Source organism: Thunnus thynnus, chromosome 3 (assembly GCF_963924715.1).
Source record: "Thunnus thynnus chromosome 3, fThuThy2.1, whole genome shotgun sequence".
Taxonomy (NCBI): Eukaryota; Metazoa; Chordata; class Actinopteri; order Scombriformes; family Scombridae; genus Thunnus; species Thunnus thynnus.
The window spans coordinates 24,276,801-24,297,015 of record NC_089519.1 but is presented as its reverse complement, the minus strand read 5'-3'; the positions used below and the strand labels follow the sequence as shown (position 1 = coordinate 24,297,015).

The window sequence follows — 20,215 nt, the reverse complement described above, 5'->3', positions numbered from 1 at the left end:
AAAGTGTTAAAAAGTATCAAAACATTTTTAAAACTTCTCATAACATTCCTGTAGCATTACCCAATTCATTTTTTAAATTCAGTTTTATTGATATAGTTCCAAATCATACAAAAGTTATCTCAGGACACTTTTCACATAAAGCAGGTCAAGACTGTACACTTTAATCCAACAGTTCCCCCATGAACAAGCACTTGGTGACAGCAGCAAGAAAAAACTCCCCTTTAACGGGAAGAAAGCTTAAAGAGAACTGGACTCTAAGTGGGTGACCATCTGCTTTGAGTTGACCCATTAATCTGTATTACCGGTATGTTCAAACAATCGGCTGTGAACCACTAACTCGCTAAATACACAATTTCTGGCAGAACTTCACAGCAATGAGGAGGCGATAACATCATGTTAAAGTTAAGTGTATTTATCTAGGTTGTGGAGAAACAATGAATGTTTAGAACATACTGAACATATTACAATAAACGAGAGGTGGCCAATGATGCTGGGTCGTTTGAAATTTATTTTAGCTGCTTTGAAACCAGGCTCATTACAGCTTCTATTCTGTGCAAAGGAGCAAAGTCTTTGGTAACATATTCCTTTAACATTCAGGTGAATACATGCAATTTCTCACTCACGTATTATTTTGCCGGATTGTGTTGGGTCACTCTCTCATTCAAGGGTTTGACACTAAAGACGATCACAACTTCATGTGGACAGTATGCTAACTACAGTTAGCATACTGTCCACATGAGCAGAACTTCCGGTAAGCGTGTGCTACCTAAACATTTTATTTCTGTATTTTACACTTGAAATGCTGGTTTTACTGTCATCTTTTACCTTTCAGTTGATTCTTAGGATCAAAGTGTCCAGGTTTGTCTCTTGATGTCAGGTAGGATGACTTCTTTGCTGGCTTGGTACAAATTGTTAACTGTTCATCCACAATGGTCTTATGTAATGTTCTTCAATATGTTCTCAATGGGTTGGAGCACCTGACTGGCTCTGCCAAATTTGAGACCGCAACACTCACTCAAGCCCAGACCCGAGGCTCACTGAGCTAATGCAATGCTGTGTCTTCCCTCCTCTTCTCACTGGATAATGGGTACCTACTCGCCACACGATATATATGGATGCAGATGATTGGTGCAGTCAGAGAGAGAAATTTAATAAATGACATTTGAAAATATCCACACCTGAATCCGACACAAGCCTGAAGTCTTGTGCAACCAAACAGCCCAAACCTGACCCAAAACCCAATAACCTACTTTGTTTGAACCTGTCAGGTCCGGCAGCAGAACTCTACAATGAAGACCTCAAATGCTGATTTTTTTTGTCATGGATTCAAGTTAGAGAAAAACCTGAAGTTCAAAGTTAACACCGTGTTTAGATTTCCTGGATCTTTATTTCATTTGGATGGTTTCCATGTTTGGTTTTGTTCTGATGTAGTGGGAGTCTTCACTTGTATCCTCTTCAGAAAAAAAATTACAACCTCAAGAATGCTTCTGGCCTGCTCAGTGTCTTGGAGAAGTTATACTTTTGCTTTTCCTGTTAAAAAAAGGTCAAAAATTATTTGTGAGAATCATTGTCTCCAGACTACATGTGTATAAGCAACTAGTAACAGCGGGCTGCTGTCATCTTTGGCAGGTTCCTGAAATCCTCATTGATGACTGGTGGGTGCAGCAAACAGAGCATCATATGAGACCAGAAAAGCATAGCATCATCATCATCTTCTTCTTGGCTTTTTATACTTACTTAAAGGTACCTTGTGGAGTGTTGTGGAGTGATGGTCGTACATGTAGGTTCCCATTTCATTTGTTTTGTGCACAAAGAAGCACATGGGAGCATGAAGTTAGTGAACTTATTTCCTTAGAGTGATGTTTTCATTGCTGTCATTAATCTTTGGTAACAGTTGCCTTCATGCCAAAGGAACACAGTGTGGCTCGCTGATGTGTTTTTAATAGTGTTTTGAACAAAAACAGAGGTCTACAGCACAAAAGAATAAGATACTGTAGATCAGGCTTTGGGTATACTGTACACGCAATACTTGTAAGTAGGATCAATGCATGTGAGAATTGTTGACCATAAGAAAACTTCAGAAAATCACCGTCCTCATCCTTTAACAAACACATGTGGCAAGATAAAAATAGAAAAATAAGAGATCAAATGAAAGACTATATGGTCGGAATATTTACTGGAGTGAGCAATAACTTTGAAGATACTGGAGTTCATTAGGTAAGCTTAATGATATGCTACATTCTGCATATACATGACATGTTGCTTTGCTACTTCCTGATACGTCTCTCAAAACTGTACAGCTTCCCAATTTACCCAATTAAAAACAAACAATGGCCTGAGGTTACTTTTATGACTTACACAAAATCTCTAAACTTTAAATTGTTATATTGCATCCTAAATATAGTGTAATACTATATTATAAAATTCACACATAATAAACATTTTATATGGCCTTTAGGGACAGCATGACTTATCACAGACTGGCATAGTTACAATACAATATTTATAAAATAAAAACAAAGGCACAGTTATTTACAAAAATATATTTGTAGTTTACAATATTTACATCATGTTATACTTAATTAGCCATCTGCGATGCGATCCTCTCTTCCAAAAGGTGATTTAGTCTGGCCAGAAATACTGTGATATTTTTAAGTGAGTATGCTTCACAAGGTGGACAGCCGACCTAAAATTCAAAAGAGATACAATTTAACGTTTTTAAACGTAAATAAAAAAGGTACTTAAAAAAAATGAAAATACTACAGATAAAAGCTAATAGGACATTGAAATGTCTCAATTTAGTTTTGTGTAATATAGTACGTTGGATTTGTGGTGACGAAATTGTATCAACTCTGAATTGTGAGGAAGTTAATCATAAAAAAGTATGATGAGCCCTGAAAAGCTTAATTTTGCGTACAGTTTTACACACACTGGATATTTTATTAATGCCAGATTCATCAGTCGTTATATGAAGAATGACAATTTGTCTTTTCAGTAGAGACAGCCCAAAGTTTACTGCCATGTTTATTTAAAAGGGACATATAATGCACAGTTCTAGGTCAACTTTTTTGATCCAGGGCTCTACCGGAATATATTTGCATGATTTACAGTTAAAAAAACTCCTTATTCAACTTATACTGACCCTTTACACAGCCCTTCAGTTCAGCCTCTTTCTGAAACAGGCTGTTTTAGCTCCTGTCTTATTAAGGGCCCCCTCCTGATGAATAGGATTTCACTACTTTCGCTACTTCATTACTAAAGTAGAAAAACACGTTGCCAACATCACGTTCAGAGCAGGCTTTTGACTCACAGCATTTCTACATACGTTAACCTCAACTTTTAGAATTTTGACTATGTTTAACATAGATATCCAACATCTTAACAGTATATAAATAACCATAATAACCATAAAGCCATAAAAAGCATGATATGTCCCCTTTAAATGCAAATGTTGTTCATGGCTATAGCATGTTGTCTTGTCCAGTAGTTCTCATTGACTGAAACATAAATAAGTGTTCATTCATTTACATAAAATGCAATTGAAATTTAGGTCTTAATTTCTATCTTCTCACCTCATTCTAAATTCAATCACCAATGAAACAAAAAAACGGATGTATTTCCTGCGTGAAATCCGGATTACTATCTGTTAAGAGGGAAATGTAAACAGGGCTTACCTGGTCAGCTCCAGGCATTCTTTTAATGTATTCATTGAAATTTAAGATGTGATACGCTGCATCAATCGTAATTTTTTCCTCATTCAGGACCATTATCAACTCCAACATGTAACACTTGAGCGCCATGTTTCTACAGTTCTCCTAGGAGAGAAAGAAATGCTTCAGTATGGACACTTACATTGACTTGCAGATTTATTTCATTAACAGGTATAAACAGCTGTGTAGCTGTGTCATGTTCTTGCTCAGGTATTTGATACCTAAGCAAGCTACTGCTCATGCTCACAAATCAAGAAATATTGTGAATTCTGTTTTAAGTTGATTTCTTACTTGATAGTACTAGTGCTCTCACAGCTATACAATTTGATGGCTTATATCCATGTGGTGTGCCAATTTAATGATGGAGGTCACTTAAAATCTTATAAGGATAAAGCTGGCATTATTTTATATTTTTATTATTATCAACAAATCCCATGAAAATCCCAATTGTTCCTACAGAAGATAGTAAATGGACCGCATCTACTCTTGTCTTTCAACCACTCAAAGCACTTTAGACTACATGCCAACATTCACCCATTCACACACGCATTCATACACTGATGGCACAGCCTTTGGGTGCTATTTGGGGTTCAGTATCTTGCCCAAGGACAATTCAACATGCTGACTGAAGGAGCTGGGCATCGAATTGCCAATCTTCTGATTAGTGGAAGACCTGCTCTACCTCTGAGCCACAGCTGCCCCAGATGTAAATCTTTACAAACAGGTCACAAATGTATAGTTTCATTATGAGAAAAGGATCACTAATCTTCTAAAACAGCTGGGCACTTTAGTTTTTAGCTAAATGTTACTTACACTTATCTTGCGAGACAGCTGGATTCATGAGATCACGTGAGAATCCATCTTGTCAGGCTTCAAGTTATACACTTGTGTCAATCAGCATTGCAAATCCAGCTGCCTTGCAAGGTAAGACATGATAGACGGTGATGGACAGATGGTTCATCCAATCACCTGCCGAGTATGTTTTTGAAAGTGCCTGCTGTTTTCCAAACAATTTCCATGGACAACTTCTCAGATGGTTCTGTGTAACAAACCATCTGGTGCATCAGGTTATACTCACACGGGTGTAAGAGTGCATTTGTGCGGATTATCAAGTGCGGATTAATACATATGTATTGCTTTAGTGAGTATTAACAGCAATAAGACGATGTATGTGGAATTGATTAAAAATAGACTATGGTGCTCATGTTCATGGTGATAAAGGAACAAATCACCCAATGCAATGGTGTGGCTCATTGATGTGTTTTTAATAATTTTTTGACAACAATGGAGCTCTATGGCACAGAGGAATAAGATAAAGCAAGCTTTGATACACAGATTATACTTGTTAAGTTTTGGTTTCTGAATTACAATGGGACACTCTGATTTTTATTTATTTCTAGCTTAAATCGAAACAAAACTTTAACATATACTTTTTATAACTTACCTTAATGTCATCAGTTGATGGAGCGTACAGCATAGCATCAGATTTCTAAACAGAGGTAAGAAGTTAAACACTATAATTTGACAAATTATGGTTTTGAGTAATGTTTTCAAATATAATCATTAAAAATAATTACCTACTACTGATACTGATAAAGCAATAGATTATATTAAAGTGTCAACAAAGTATCAGTGAAAATAGAAATATGGTTTCTACAATACAAAACAAAAGTGCTAAAACATAACCAAAATTATTTGATACCTTCTCTCACCTCAATGGTTTGTTTCACTTCCTCCACGCAATGCTTTAGATCACGTAAATGCGGCCCCTGAGCAGAACACGTAGACATACTCAAAAAGCTTTAGGAGAATAAAGAGACAATGATTATAATACACTGTCTGTGACAGTAATCAGCTTTAATTAAAGTCAGATGTGCATGTTAATGTCTGTCATTGTTTAAAATCTATTGTATTTATTACTGACCCCCTGTCTCTGTATGCTACTTACTCAGCTACAAGTCTCGCAGACAGAAACTATATTCAACAGTCAATTTAGTTGTTGGCATGTTGCCACACTGTTGGGGTGGTTTGAAAGCTTTCAAAGTAATGGATCTGATACATAGATAGAAAATAATCCCCTTCTGATGGAACATTACAAGCCACTTATGCTTGTATGGATAAGTAATATCAAATTGTAAGACTTTTTGGATGAAAGAAATTTGATCTTTTGTTGTTGAGACACATTTCCTCTCATGAATAATGTTGAATATGTGACACTCTCTGAGTGTTTTTCCAGCTACAGTATATCACAGATTTTAGAAACATTTACTCTGTTATTTCTAAGGATGATCACCAGTATTTTATTAACTTCAGATAACAAAATACACTGTTTGCCTACCTCAGAAGTAAGAAACAAAGCCACACCTGAGTTTTGTGGCTCTCTCGGCACAGGTTACAGGTCAGCTGGAACTGGGCGCCTTTCTAGAAACAAAGTAAGAAAAGATTAGTGTGTAGTCCTTCGGGTAATTTGGTCAAGCATGAATGAGACAGTTGACAGAAAAAGTGCTGGTTAACAGGATCATTTTTACCTTGATGTAACTTAATTTAAGAGCATAAAACATCTTTTTATTGTTCAAACAGTTACACATGAAAAATCCCTTTCACTTGATTCATTTATTTGTTGATTCATTCAACATTCACTATCAGCTGTATACAGTAAGTTTGTTTCAGTTAGTTCAGTAAAGTCAATTTAGCTCTGAACTGATCCTCAAGAGGAGGGGTCATTACAATGTCAACACTACTGATATTTCTTGAACAGCATGATCATCCCATCATGCATTGTGAAACTGTGCCCCCTCAAAAAATTGACTGCATGATGCCCCTGACTTTACATATACAAGACGGGTGACGGGTGACAAATTAAAGGAAAAACTAACATTAAGTGTCTTAGTAAGTTGGTTGGTCACCATGTGCCGCCAGAACAGCTTCAGTACACCTTAGTATTGATTCTACAAGTCTCTGAACTCTACTGGAGGGATGAACGCCATTCTTCCAAAAGATATTCCCTTGTTTGATGTTTTGATGATGGTGGTGGAGAGTGCAGTCCAAAATTTCCAATAGGTGTTCAATTGGGTTGAGATGCGGTTGCTGCGAAGGCCATAGCATATGATTCAGATCATTTTCATACTCATCAAACCATTCATTGACCATAATTTCCGATCCTATTTACTGACATCTTTCCCATAGATCTAAATGCAGATGTCACTTTAGTCACAGTTCCTATGGGAATACCAGCCAGTTGAGCAGTCTTTGTGACTGAAGCTCCTGCCATCCGTGCCCCAAAAATGAACCCTCTTTCAAAGTCACATAGATCTTTTCCTCCTGCCATCTTGATACAAAATCAGAATCAGCTGGGCCTCCTCATCATTTTTACACATGCCACAGAGCATGATTGGCTGTTATTTGCTTAATTGTACCATGCAGTGTACCTGTGTGGAAGCATTTGCATTTATATTTCTCCACTCATTTATTCAGGTTTTTCCTTTAATTTGTCACCCATCTGTATGTATAGGCCGAAAATGAATCTCATCGCTGTGCAAATACAAATTGCTGTTTTTAGAGAACAAGAACCTCTTGTGATACCAAAATGTTTGCCTGCTGTGCTTTCCCCTTTCAGACAGGGGGAAATTACTGCTATTGTCTCCATTGTTTCCACTGTAAACAACAGCAGCCCTGCCGCTAACATAGGGCCTGAGTTGACAATGGTTGAAGTCAGCTTGCGTGTGGTAAACACAGAAGCCACACAGAGGAAAAGAACACAGGAACTTCTACTGGTATCAGAGTATCCTAAATTGTACACCTCTGCAGTGATCAAACATATCAATTACAAGAGCCCCACATCAGATTCAAACTGATCAACTCAACTGATCATTCAAAAGATTCTACTTTAAAGATCCACCCCAGACATGTTTTAAGATGTAAACTAGAAGAATGTACTCAGTAGAGTGCAGATCTTTGCCAGGTCTGTACATTCAACTTTAGTGGATCATATCATATCAGATATGGAAATACCTTTTGCTATGTCGTAATACATATCATAAAACGGTGAGGACTACTGAAAAGACAAAAGTCTAAGCTTTACTTTAGGCTCATAAGGAATGGCGTCATGAAATAGTGTTGTGAATGACCAAAGGATTTAATATACAAATGTGAAGTGAGATCATTACATTTTCTCTGTAACTCTCTGTGTGCCTTTGGACAGTAATGATCTTTTGTTATTGTTGAGAGGCCCCACTGGCCTTCTCCATCCTGTTTCATGACCTAGAAGACCCTACTCGGGTCTTGGTATAAGCAGAACATGTCAAGGGGTCAAGGGTCACATATGGCTCGGGGCTCTTGGTTTCTTGAGTCTTGGGAAAATGTGACTCTTATGCAACATACATGTGCATGTAAATGTGTATCTTGTGGCTTTGTGCCATTGGCTGCAATTATATAAACTGATACATTGACCAGTCACAGTCATTTCTCTGTTCCTTCTGCAACTATAAGGAACAGAGGGTTTTGGTTTATTAGGTTTGCTCTTTGTTTGAGACAGAAGTGATGCAAATCTTTGTGTGTTATGTCTCCTTACTGCACAATAATATTTTTTTTAATCTTTTACCCAGCAGTGTGTATTATTTCATATGTGTGTTGTTGGCCTCATACTCCATGTGTTTGAGACAAGAGGCGGGCCTGCACACAGTCATAAAGCCTGATAGCAAGAAAGGGTGCCAGGCCAAACAATTTGCCTGCAGAACAGAGAGAGAATTTCTCCACAGAGACAAAGGACCACCTTGTCTTTATCTGAGTTGACTCTGCTGTTTTCTCTGCAACGCCCGCCAAGAATCAGCTGCCATCAAAACACAGACACTGTAACGGGTATAGGATGGACCCAATAGCAGCACAAATGACACTGGTATAAACTTAGTAGTCTTTATTTCACACGATGCCAAGGCAATATAAGCACGGTCGGAGAAACACAGTTCTAAGGAGTATGACTCCACTGGAAATAGAACCCCGATCTTCCACTCCCACAGCAGACAAAGACCAGGGAACAGGCAGGCAGAACTCAGAGTCAGGGACAGAAGGCTGGTGGGTTTACCGGGGCAGAGACGAGGAGCGATGGTCGAAGACAAGCTGATCAGAAACCAGGAAGGCAGTCCAGTGAAGAAAGCAAGACAACTTAGCATAGTAGTGTAGACAATCTGACAAGGAGGGAGTGGGCCGAGGCAGCTTATATACAGGCTTGATTGCAGATGATGAGCAGGTGGGAGCGCCAGGTGAAGGTGGTTGAACTAATGAGGGGTGTGGCAGAGCAGAGAGTGAGACTGAATGATTGGATAATTCCCACAGCAACAGGTGAGGGGGAGAGCAGACTCTGACAGACAGAGCAAGAGGATGTCCCTGTCAGCGTCAGGAACTGAGCCGCACCTGAAAGACGGAATAAAACACACACCCTACTCGCTTTCTGAAGTGATCAAACAATAGGTGTCTGGGCAGAGATAATGTTATATTGTTTGTTGTTAGCTTTTAGCTATTTAAGCTTTATTGCTTGTGTTATTGTTGTTTGCAACGAATTGACGGACCGCTGAATCCCTTTGTTCTGCTTTACTCCGAGGAGTATTTGAAGTTTGCTGCCTGTTTAGATGTGTTCACCACACTAGACCTTCATGTGTTTGTCTCACTCGGGACTACTGCTATGTTTGTGCCACCATGAGTGAGAAAGTGCATTACAGACTGCCGTCCGTACGCCCCCTCTCTGTGGACAAAGCAACTGCTTCCCTCCCATCCATGGTCGTGATTCCGCCAAGAGTCGGCTTTCCCTCCTCTTTCTTTCCCTCTCTTGTTACCAACACACACGCACGCATGCACGCGTACAAACATATACACAACACACGCACCTCTTTTACACATCTGACAGTCAGATAAGATGTGACACAGCACCACTCTGCCCCTTGTTATCTACCATTAGACACTTGTGTTTGATACACTGAATTGAGTGAGTGCAGAGATGTCGACCCCCAGGCAGCACTATCTTGCTATTGTCTGACCAAAACACCACAGTCACATCCGCCATTTGGTCCTCACATGATGTGACTTTCTCCCATACTCACATCCGCCATCTAAACTCTCGCACGTCATCACACCAGATCACATCCACCATCTTGCCACACACACACACACACACACACACACACGAATATCCACCCACACACACCCACCTGCATTTGTGTTTAACCGTGTACAGCTGTTGTTTTATGTATGTTTGCTTAGGTAGAATTAGATTTTAGGATAGTGATTTATTGATCAAAGCATCTGCTAACTTTGTTAACTTTGCTATGTTTAATAAACACTGTTATATCTTTAAGTCTTTTGTCACTATTGTGCATGTTTATTGTGAAAAGTGGCTGATTGAGAGAGTCAGAGCTCAAACTCAAACCTTCGTTCACCTATGAATGTTAATATCCCTCAGATATTAGCATTCTAGGTGAACTCTTTTATGGGACTACCTCACTGTCTGGTTATTGTTCCTGGTTTGCGGGTGGTGCCTCATTATTATGAATGAATATTAATAATTTATATTTTTTAATAATCAATAATTATCTTGGATAATTATTAATTATTGCTAATAACCAGCCGTGCTCCTCCCAGTGTTTTCAGACAATTTCTACAACAATAGGTTTTCCAAAAATTGTGAATAACTGCAACCACAAGAGGTCCATACAGTCATAATGGTCATAACATCATGTGCTCAAAAAATATTTGGCTGATGGGTCCAGTGGTATGTGAGATTAACTGCGGACAGATACACAGACACACACCCAAACGTATGATCCCCTCCAGGCTTACGCCTGGCGGAGATAATAAAATACTCTACTTTGAATAATAATTTGTGTCTAATATGGTTTTTCCACAAAAAGTTTTAATTATCTTGTTAAAATCTCTAAAAATACATCTACTCCACCCTCATTAGGGTTAGGGTTTTATCATTTTTGTCTGCCCTATCTTTGATCAAGCTTTGATTCTGTGCTTAGTGTTGTTAATATGTGAGCACTGGCTCAAGCTGACATAAGCCCTGTTGTCAGATGACTCTTTCATAAACCATATTCAGGCACATCAGGAATATATCCCTGTCCTTTGGACAGAGCCACTCTGCCACTGCAACCCACGCTGTGGTCAAAAGGGGGGGTATTACACCTGTAGTGATATGAATTACCATAGAGAATGAATAGAAAAAGTTAAGAGAGTTATGCTCCTTTCACACATGGTCACGCCCTCTGCCTCCATCTTCACTCCACTTATGAGTAGGAGACATCTTCAGGAGTTGAACTTAAACTACAAATTTCGAGGGAGAAGGAAGAGGTGTCATTTTAAAGAATTTTTGAGGTGGTAATTGAACTTTTTTTGTGGGAAAACCATATCAGACACAAAATATTATTCCAAGCAGCCTATTTCTATATGTCATAAAACATGTCTGGAGGGGATCTTTAAAACTCTGCTCACAGGCTAATGCATCAATAATAATAATAATAGTGATTAACAAAATACTTTGATAATAATCTGAAAGGAAAGGGGAGTCTGCATATCAAGGGTGTTAACCTTTAATACATTTTACTAGTAATACTTTTTTTACTTACTTACTGTCTCATCCTCTTTTGTGCCAGATGTTAAGGGTTATGCATTTTTAAATAAAAACTGAGCTAATCTCATTACTGGACCATTAAGATTAAAGACACATTGTTATTTACAGTACATGTCTGCAATTTATAGTTGTTTTTATTCATATGAATAAGAAGAAAAATTTTCAGTTGTTTACTGTAACATTTACGGTAAGAAACTATTCATGTAGACTACAATAGAAACACTAAAAATACAGTATATTACTGCAGGCCTATAGCTACAGTATCAAACTGTAAACCTCATATTCGCAGCAGAATACTGTCATATATTTTACAGTATTTAACTATTAAGGAGATCTAACATGGCGGCGACCTTTTGCTGAATGAACTGAGTAAACTGAGTAAACATGTTAACTTTACAGGATTTACAAAAGATTTAAACACCTCCTGATTCAAATTACATTCACCGATCATCTGTCACCACCTACCCGGACCACTACATCTTTACAGTGGAGGACATAATGGATCTTGAAGCATTCATCGACGACTAGGCCTACTACAACCGGCAGATCAACATGGAGTCAGACTCAGCCAAACCCAGCACCAAAAGACGAAAGACAGACTCTTCAACGGACACAGACGATCTACAAACCACAGAAGTTGAGGTTAGTGTCCTAGCAAGCATAAACAAAAAACTGGATTTATTAGTTTCACTACACGAAGAGGTTAAAGACATACGCAATAGCCTGGGGTTTGCCCACCACAACATCATCACACTACAAAAAACCAACCAGGACTTACAAACCACCGTTAAAACTCTCGACGAACAAATACATAGCCTACCATCTCCAAAGAAAATAAGATTCTGAAAGAAACTATGTTGGATTTACAAACCCGTTCTATGCGCAACAATCTCATCTTCTCTGGCGTCTCTGAACAAACACCCGACAACCCAGAAAACCTCATAAAAAACTTCATGAAAACTCAACTGAAAATCCCCCCAGAAACTGTACAAAACATCACCTTCCACAGAGTACACCGCCTCGGAAAACCATCAACCAAAGGACCCCGGCCTAAAATAAGCTGGAACAAATCCACTATTCTACCTTTGACCGCAAATGCCTGGGATTCTGCAGCCCAAGATCCCTCTCTCCCAGTCCACATTGGTAATATCAAATACTTAGGCATTAATATTTCCTCCAGGCTGTCAGAGTTGTTTAACCTCAACTACACCCCCTGCTGAAAAACATAGAAGATGATTTTAAACGCTGGACCAAGTTACCACTTACTCTTATTAGACGCATTACAACAGTTAAAATGAAAACCCTCCCACAAATCAACTACCTATTTTCATTACTTCCCATTACCCCCACTGACAACTGGTTTCAAACTTTAAACTCTTTAACAACTCAATTCTACTGGAAAAATAAAAAAACAAGAATCTCACTTTCAACATTACAGAGCACAAAATCACAGGGCGGCCTAGAAGCACCAAACTTCCTTCATTACTTCTTATCAAATCAACTACAATATTTACTCAAATGGATCCATAAAGATAATTACAGTACACCATGGTTACAGATAGAACAAAATCAATGTAAAACCACTTCACTCACAGACCTCCCATTCCTACCACAATCAATCAAGAAACAAGATTACTACAAGAACATCACAATCTCCTCAACTCTGACAGCCTGGTGGAAAGCCCACAAAATCACCAAATCATCACTAGCACCATGTAGGTTCACCCCGATTTGGCACAATCCGGACTTCCAACTGTACAACACTTCTGTTCACTTTCCATCATGGCACCAAAAAGGAATCACTCACGTCCATCACTTATTTGAAAATAATCAGTTCATATCATTCAATACACTTATCCAGAGGTATGGGGTTGGGAGAGACCAATTCCTGCAATATCAACAACTAAAATCCATTATTAAATCTAAAATCAACATATCCAATAACACATTACAGCCTTCCAAATTAAGCGAAGAAATCTTTAAAATTACAAACCCCAAACGAATAATTTCAAAAATTTACAAACTTCTTTCATTGACAGACACCTCCATAACACTCCCAACCACAAAATGGGAAAAGGACCTGGCTCTATTTCCCAACCCCGATTTCTGGATACAAATCAATAAAAACATCTTCTCCATGACTACCAATTCAAATTTACAACTAATACAATACAAAACCATCCACAGAATACACATCACTCAATGCACCTTGGGTCACATAGATGATTATTTTCATGCCACTTGGCCTTGCCAGCCAGTTTTTTCATTTTGGATAACAGTCACAGAAAAACTATCGAGTATCTTAGGCTGCAGAATCTCAGCATCCCCATCGCTCCCCATCGCTTGCTGGGAGACTTGACACATATCGCAATCCCAACTAAACACAAAAACCCGTTATTGATTTCTCTAACTATCGCCAAGAAAATAATATTTCAAAACTGGAAATCCAAACATTCCTGCCATATCACTCACTGGACTAATCTACTCTCAGAACACATCTCAATAGAAAAAATAACAGCTTGCAAAACAAACAATATATCAGCCTTTGAGGAAACATGGACCATATTCATAAATCACCTAAAACTCCACCCAGAATCCAATCCAAATCAATAGCCAAAACCAGAGCCACGTACATGACCACATATCAGACCACATACCCAACCAATAATAGACAAATTTTTTTTTTTTTAATTATTATTTTAAATTTTATTTATTTTATTATTTTTTTTTAATTTAATTCACTTTTCCTTTCCCTTTTTTGTTGTTGTTGTTGTTGTTGTTGTTTTGTTTGTTCGTTTTTGTTTTTATTTCTTTGTTTTACTTCCAGTTATACATATATATCATCAACATGTGTCATGATAGGCTAATTATTGTTATTTAGAAACTAAATATCTTTATCATTATTATTATTATTATTATTATTATTATTATTATTATTGCTATCACTACTATTGTCATTTATGCCACTATGAATTATACTATTATTATTATCATCACTACTATTGTTATTCCAGATAGTATCAATTACACTATTATGATGACCCCCTAAACATGCTCAAAAACTCACCAAATTTGGCACGCAAATCAGGTCTGGTGAAAAATTTGATAAAATGTAAAAATTAACCCCCGAAGTGCCAAAATGTTCTCGAGAGCGCCACCTATGTATCTAAAACGGCCGCCACGGCCCGTAGGAATGTCGAACCAAAACTCAATTATTCGTCTCATCAAGACCTACAAATCATACGCTGACACCCCTGAAAGTTGGAGTGCGACATTACACCTTACAATGTAAACCAATGGGGAGGCAATCTCTGGGCATGGACTTTGTGCCAAACTGGGGCATCTGGCGTCTAAACTATAAGTCCGACCACTTTCAAATCTGTATCAATGGATTCGCGACGAAAATTCCTACAAAAAAATGTGATTTTTATGTAGGATTTGGCCAAAGTTATGGGATTTATGAGGATATTTCACAAGTAGAGTACACTAATATCCTTCTCTGCAGTTGAGAGGGAGAGAGAGAATGGGGGGGGGGGGGGGGTAAAAAGTAAACATCCACTGCCTGTGACAGAAGCCCTTAGACTGCGCCACACTCCACTTACTTAGTGCTTCTACACATGTGACAGGAGTGTTCAATCCTTACTTTTTTTCAAGGAGTACATGTGCTCCTAAATGAAAGAAATTAGGAGCATACATATAACTTTAGGAGCACACTGAAAAATGTTCAAGTAAGAGTTTTTTAAAGAAAACAATTCATTAAATACATATTTACAATTTATCACATACATATTTAAACTCTATGTGTGTGTGTATGTAAATCACAATTTGTTGTTTTTAGGGGTGCTTGATTATGGTAAAAATCATAATCACGATCATTTTTGTTCAATACTGAGATCATGATTATTCAACATGATCACTTTTTGACTGTAATTTTTGCCAATTGCTGATGTTGATATATGCACATATTTTATATGAGGGAAGAACTCAGGAAGGCTAGAGTTCCGGAGCTCAGTATTAAAACTGTAATGGACCTGCCATGAGGGTGGAGCAAACTCCATTTCCAAGGATGCTTTGCGATTTTCACACCTCAGCAGGGAACAGTCAACATCGGTCCCTCATTGGCGGAGACACAGCCATGACATCACCACCCCTTTGTAATCGAGCACGCCCAAAATGCACGTCTTTCTCATGTCACTGAGCTAGGGGTAACTCCTGTTCCCCTGTGAGTTAGTTTGACTACCCCACGAACATGTTTTCCCCTCATCGAAGACTCCCTTCGTCGGACGAGACGAGACTTTGCCCGTGTTCACCCGAACACATTCCTGGATCCGAGAGAGACCGCTGCTGCAACCAGCGTCCTCAAATTCCCCCGAGAAAGAAGAAATAAAGTTACTTCAGCATAACGTGGAACGGCTCTGCCCTGCTCGTCTTCGCCGAGTCGACTCTGCCGTTCTCTCCGCCACTCCATTCAGAGCCAGCTGCCGTGATTTTCGCTGACCGTGCGAGAACGGCACCGTCTGCCTCCGAGCCAAGAACAAAGTTGGGCATTAAGACGGACTACACACACACACACACGCCCTGCTCGCTTTCTGAAGCGACCAAGTAAGAGGCATAAGTCTGGGCATAGGCAGTGTTAGTTGTGTTTTCTTTTCAGCACCAGTTGCTGTTGTATAGCATTTAGCTTTATTGCTGTTGTTCTTGTTGTGTGAGTTGATGGACCGCCGAGTCCATTTTTCTCTGCCTTACTCTGAGGAGTATTTTAAGTTTGCTGCCTGTTAGTTGTGTTCACCACGCTAGACTGTTTTGTGTTTCTCCCGCTCGGGACTACTGCTGTGTTTGTGCCACCGTGAGTGAGAAAGTAAATTGATTTGTCGATCAGGAACCAGACAACGTGCGTTACAGACTGCCGTCCGTACGTGCGCTCTCTGTGGACAAAAGATCCGCTTCTCTTCCTCTCACGATCGCTTTCCTTCCTCCCTCTCTTGCGACTAACACACAGACACTCACGCGCGCACAGATACACGCACCGACATCGTTTTGCAAAGTTATGGGACGTGACTTACTCCCACTGTCACGTCCGCGTCGCAGACCGACGACGTCATCACGTCAGGCCCAGTCGCCATCTTGTCTCGCGCACGCGCACACACACACATACATACATACATACATACATACATACATACACGCATTCCCCTGCAAGTGTCCAACCCTGTGCAAAGCTGCTTGTGTTTTGTTTGGTAGAATTAGATTTTAGAATAGCTATTTATTGAATGAAGCATTTGTTAACTTTGTTAATTTTGCTAAGTTTAATAAACAATGTTATATCTTTAAAGAGAAGTTCTTTTGTCATTATTGTGTAACATATTATGAAAAGTGGCTGATTGAAGGAGTCAGAGCTCGAATTCAACCCTTCTTTGTTCACCCTTGAATGTTTATCTCTCAGATATTAACATTCTAGGTGAACTCCCATTTATGAGATTACCTTGTTCGGTTATTAGTCCCGGTTTCCGGGTGGTGCTCCGTATTTGGTAGTTCATATTAATAATTCTATTAATTGTTATAATTAGTTAATTATCATTGATAATTGATATTGCAAATAAGCAACTGTGTTCCTCACAGATCCAACAGTTGGTGCCTGAATTATTGATTAAGGTTAACAATATTTTGATTTCATAATCCATAATTATTTGCGATAAACAGAGCGGTGGGCTCACAGAGAGAAACTGGTTAGTATTGTGTGTCAAAAGACTCTCACACTGATCATCTCCAAACGTTTTCTTGGTTCCCAGAAGCTTAGATGACTGCGCCGCAGCCCGACGTGCGCAAGGGTGCGAAGGCCCGTTCAACGCTGCTTGCAGCTTTAATTACTGCTGTTGTTCTAGTCCTTGAGTGTGGTGGCGGTGGAGGTAGAGGCAGTCGTAAGTCCGGGTAAAGTCTTATATGCAGGGCGGTGGGGGGCGGAGCCATGCGGGGCGTGGGGGCGGAGCCATGCGGGGCATGGGGGCGCCCGCCTCTCCCGACTCCTTGCCCTCCGGTGGTATAGCCGCGGTCCTTGGTGAGAGCGGCCGGAAGTTACTGGCTGTGGTAGGCCTACCTCTACCCCTACCCCTCTTATGGCAAAAAAAAACAAAACAAACAAACAAAAAAATCTATGGTCACCTTCCACCGGACAAACTCTCTCCCAAACAGAACGGCAAACAAACAACAAAAGACAGAAGGGGAAAAGAAGCAAAACAAACAAATATCACAGGAGGAATACCCCTTAGCTGGTCGGATCCCTGGGCTGTAGCGGTGTTGCTAAGGGGGCTGGCTGTCGTGTGGGAGGGTGATGGTGGCCTCCCCTCCTTGGGCTCTGTGTGTTTAGCTCCACCCCCCATAGCCATATTAAATTAATTTAATTGATATACACTCAAATAGATATAAATTAATATAAATAGCTAATTATTTAACCCATTTCACTGTTATTGTGGCTGCCTCTGCCGCTGCCGCCGCCACAGCATACTATCAAACAAGACTATTATCATTATTACATTATATTGCTGTATTGTTATTATTATCATTTTTATTATAATAATTATTGACGCTCTCACTTTCTCTTTCCTCCCCTCCTCTCTCTCTCTTCTTTTCTCACTTTCATTCACTCACCCCCCTTCCCCTTTCCCACAATCAATCCATATTGCTTAGTTGCTTTCTACATTTACTAACTTTTTCATTGTAATATGATGTTGTCATTGCTGTTGTTTGTCATTATTTTTGTTTGTCTATCTGCTTGATTTGTCTTTTTTTTGTTTTGTTTTGTTTTTGTTTGTTTTGTTTCCACTATGTCTTGTCAACAGTATCACCAATAAAAAAACAACAAAACAAAACAAAAAAAAAACCTATTAAAGTAAATTACGATAGTGACACTGTAAAAAAAATGGTAAAATGCTGGCAACGACAGCTGCCAGTAGTTTACTGTAATTTTGTATCTTTTTGTATCGAAGTAAAGTACAAGTACTTGTACTAACCACTTTCCATCGCTGCCTATCATCAAGTATATACATGGTTTGATATACATAAATAATCAGCAGGTAAATGTCTACCTCTTCATTCTAACCCACTTAAAACGTGTTGACCATTAAATAAGCGTCAAGTACCCTATTAAACATCAAACTCTTGCGTTCAATTTTTTTTACTCCGGTAGAAGTAAAAAGTATCAGCAATTACCAAAAGTACAAGTAATCACAATGCAGAATGGCCCATCCGTGAATATTAAATATTATATAATAATATTATGATTATTGATGTCTTTATATATGTAATCATCTCTTTAATATTGCAGCTGATAGCTAATAGCCTACATCATAAATTATATGTGTTGATTATATTTTTTATTGCCAATCCGAACCTGCAAAGTAAAGCTGCGAAATAAATGTAGCGGAGTAAAACGTACAATATTTTCCTCTGAGATTTTGTTGAGTAGAAATATATAGTAGCACAAAATGGAAGTAACTCATGCGAAGTACGTCAAAGCATAAATATACTTGTTTACTTTCCTCCATTGCAGAAGGAGGAGCTTGTTAAAACAGATGACGTCCCATGTTATTAACCGAAAGTGAAACCAACCGCTGACACATCTGCTCTATGGTTTTAACCAAATCACCATTATGGTTCACGGTTCACCGACAGTGGCTGAAAAGTCTTCCCAGACCGCACGTGGCTCATAAAATTGACACACCTCCGATCATTACGCACTACTTATTTCCTACCTGTGTGAAAACTTTGCCACCTTTCTACCTGACTTAATAAAAACGCAGCTTCTACAGGTTGAAAACAGAGGTGTAATCATGCTCTCTCTCTCACACACACTCACTCACACACACACACACACAGCGGGAGTCAGTTTACCGGTCGCTGGTCTCCGGGGCACGTGAGCTGAACAAGGATCACCGGGAGCGCCGTCATGAAGTCTTTCATCTGCGCAGCGGTTTCTCTCCTACCCAGTGGAGCACCAGTCCAAGATCACATTTTTGCATTTCATCTGTGATAATGTGGCTGTGTTGTCTCATCGGTCTGTGTCCACTAAGAGTAAATTATTGAGGCGAGAGTGAGTGCGTCCAGATTTCGCTCCAGGAGGCGACTCACACACGCCCTGCTGACTTTTAAGTTCACTCCCCCTCTGATTCGTCACTTTTCTTGCTCACAAGTACGTGTCAGAGCAACTATTGAGATTGTTGATAAGACATCTATGCAGAAGCTCTGTCTACCATGTCAAAAACATCTCTAAACTTAGACCCTTATAGAGAAACCCGTCCGTGCCACTTATCTTGTCAGGACTACTGCAATGCGCAGAGATTCACAGGGATCTGTGGCAGGAGCATCCAGGAGCTCTTGTACGTTCAGAACAGCGCTGCCAGGATCCTGATGAGTGTCCGAAAACACCAGCACGTGACACCAATTCTGTTTTCACTACACTGGCTCTCTGTCTCCTTCAGGCTTGACTACAGAGTTCTTTTTCTCAGATACAAATCCATCAACGGACATACGCCTCCCTACTTACAGGAACTGATCACACCACAAACCTCCATCTGCATCCGCAGATTTGCCAGCAGCTTGCTCCTCCGGGGCCTCAGTACCAAGCTCCTCACCATGGGAGATCAAGCCCTCTGGAACAGCCTTCCTGACCATCTGAGGGCAGCACAGACCCTAGTCTTTTTTTTTTTTTTTTTAAAAAAGGCCTAAAAACTTTTCTATTCAAGAAGGCTTTTTCATCTTAACTCCTACTAGTTTTCTTTTCCTTGTATGTTCTGTTACTAATACCGCAGCACTTTGAGTTTCACTGTGAACAAAAAGTGCGATACAAATATTTATGACAAAGTTTAATAATACCTAATCTATCCTCAAG

General features: G+C 39.3%; 1 protein-coding gene across 2 annotated transcripts; it reads right to left on the bottom strand.

The window, feature by feature from the left end:
- Positions 1 to 1,925: 1,925 nt before the first annotated feature.
- On the bottom strand, positions 1,926 to 20,048 carry il15 (interleukin 15). Of its 2 annotated transcripts, none has more exons than XM_067584930.1 (6): positions 19,219 to 20,048; positions 6,049 to 6,131; positions 5,423 to 5,510; positions 5,155 to 5,199; positions 3,675 to 3,815; positions 1,926 to 2,686 (listed from the first exon to the last, which is right to left on the bottom strand). In XM_067584930.1, the coding sequence occupies exons 1-6, from the start codon at positions 19,285 to 19,287 to the stop codon at positions 2,579 to 2,581; spliced, it is 534 nt and encodes a 177-aa protein (XP_067441031.1). In that variant the 5' UTR covers positions 19,288 to 20,048; the 3' UTR covers positions 1,926 to 2,578. The 2 variants fall into 2 exon arrangements, with proteins under 2 accessions (XP_067441031.1, XP_067441032.1); XM_067584931.1 differs by lacking the exon at positions 19,219 to 20,048 and adding an exon at positions 17,087 to 17,266.
- Positions 20,049 to 20,215: the final 167 nt, after the last annotated feature.

Coding starts and splice junctions, on each gene's coding strand:
- il15 (XM_067584930.1), bottom strand. CDS start 19,287: ATGAAAGACTTCATGACGGCGCTCCCGGTGATCCTTGTTCAGCTCACG. Junction 6,132..19,218: donor GCCCCGGAGACCAGCGACCG/GTAAACTGACTC, acceptor CTTTGTTTCTAG/AAAGGCGCCCAGTTCCAGCT. Junction 3,816..5,154: donor CATCAACTGATGACATTAAG/GTAAGTTATAAA, acceptor TTTCTCTCCTAG/GAGAACTGTAGAAACATGGC.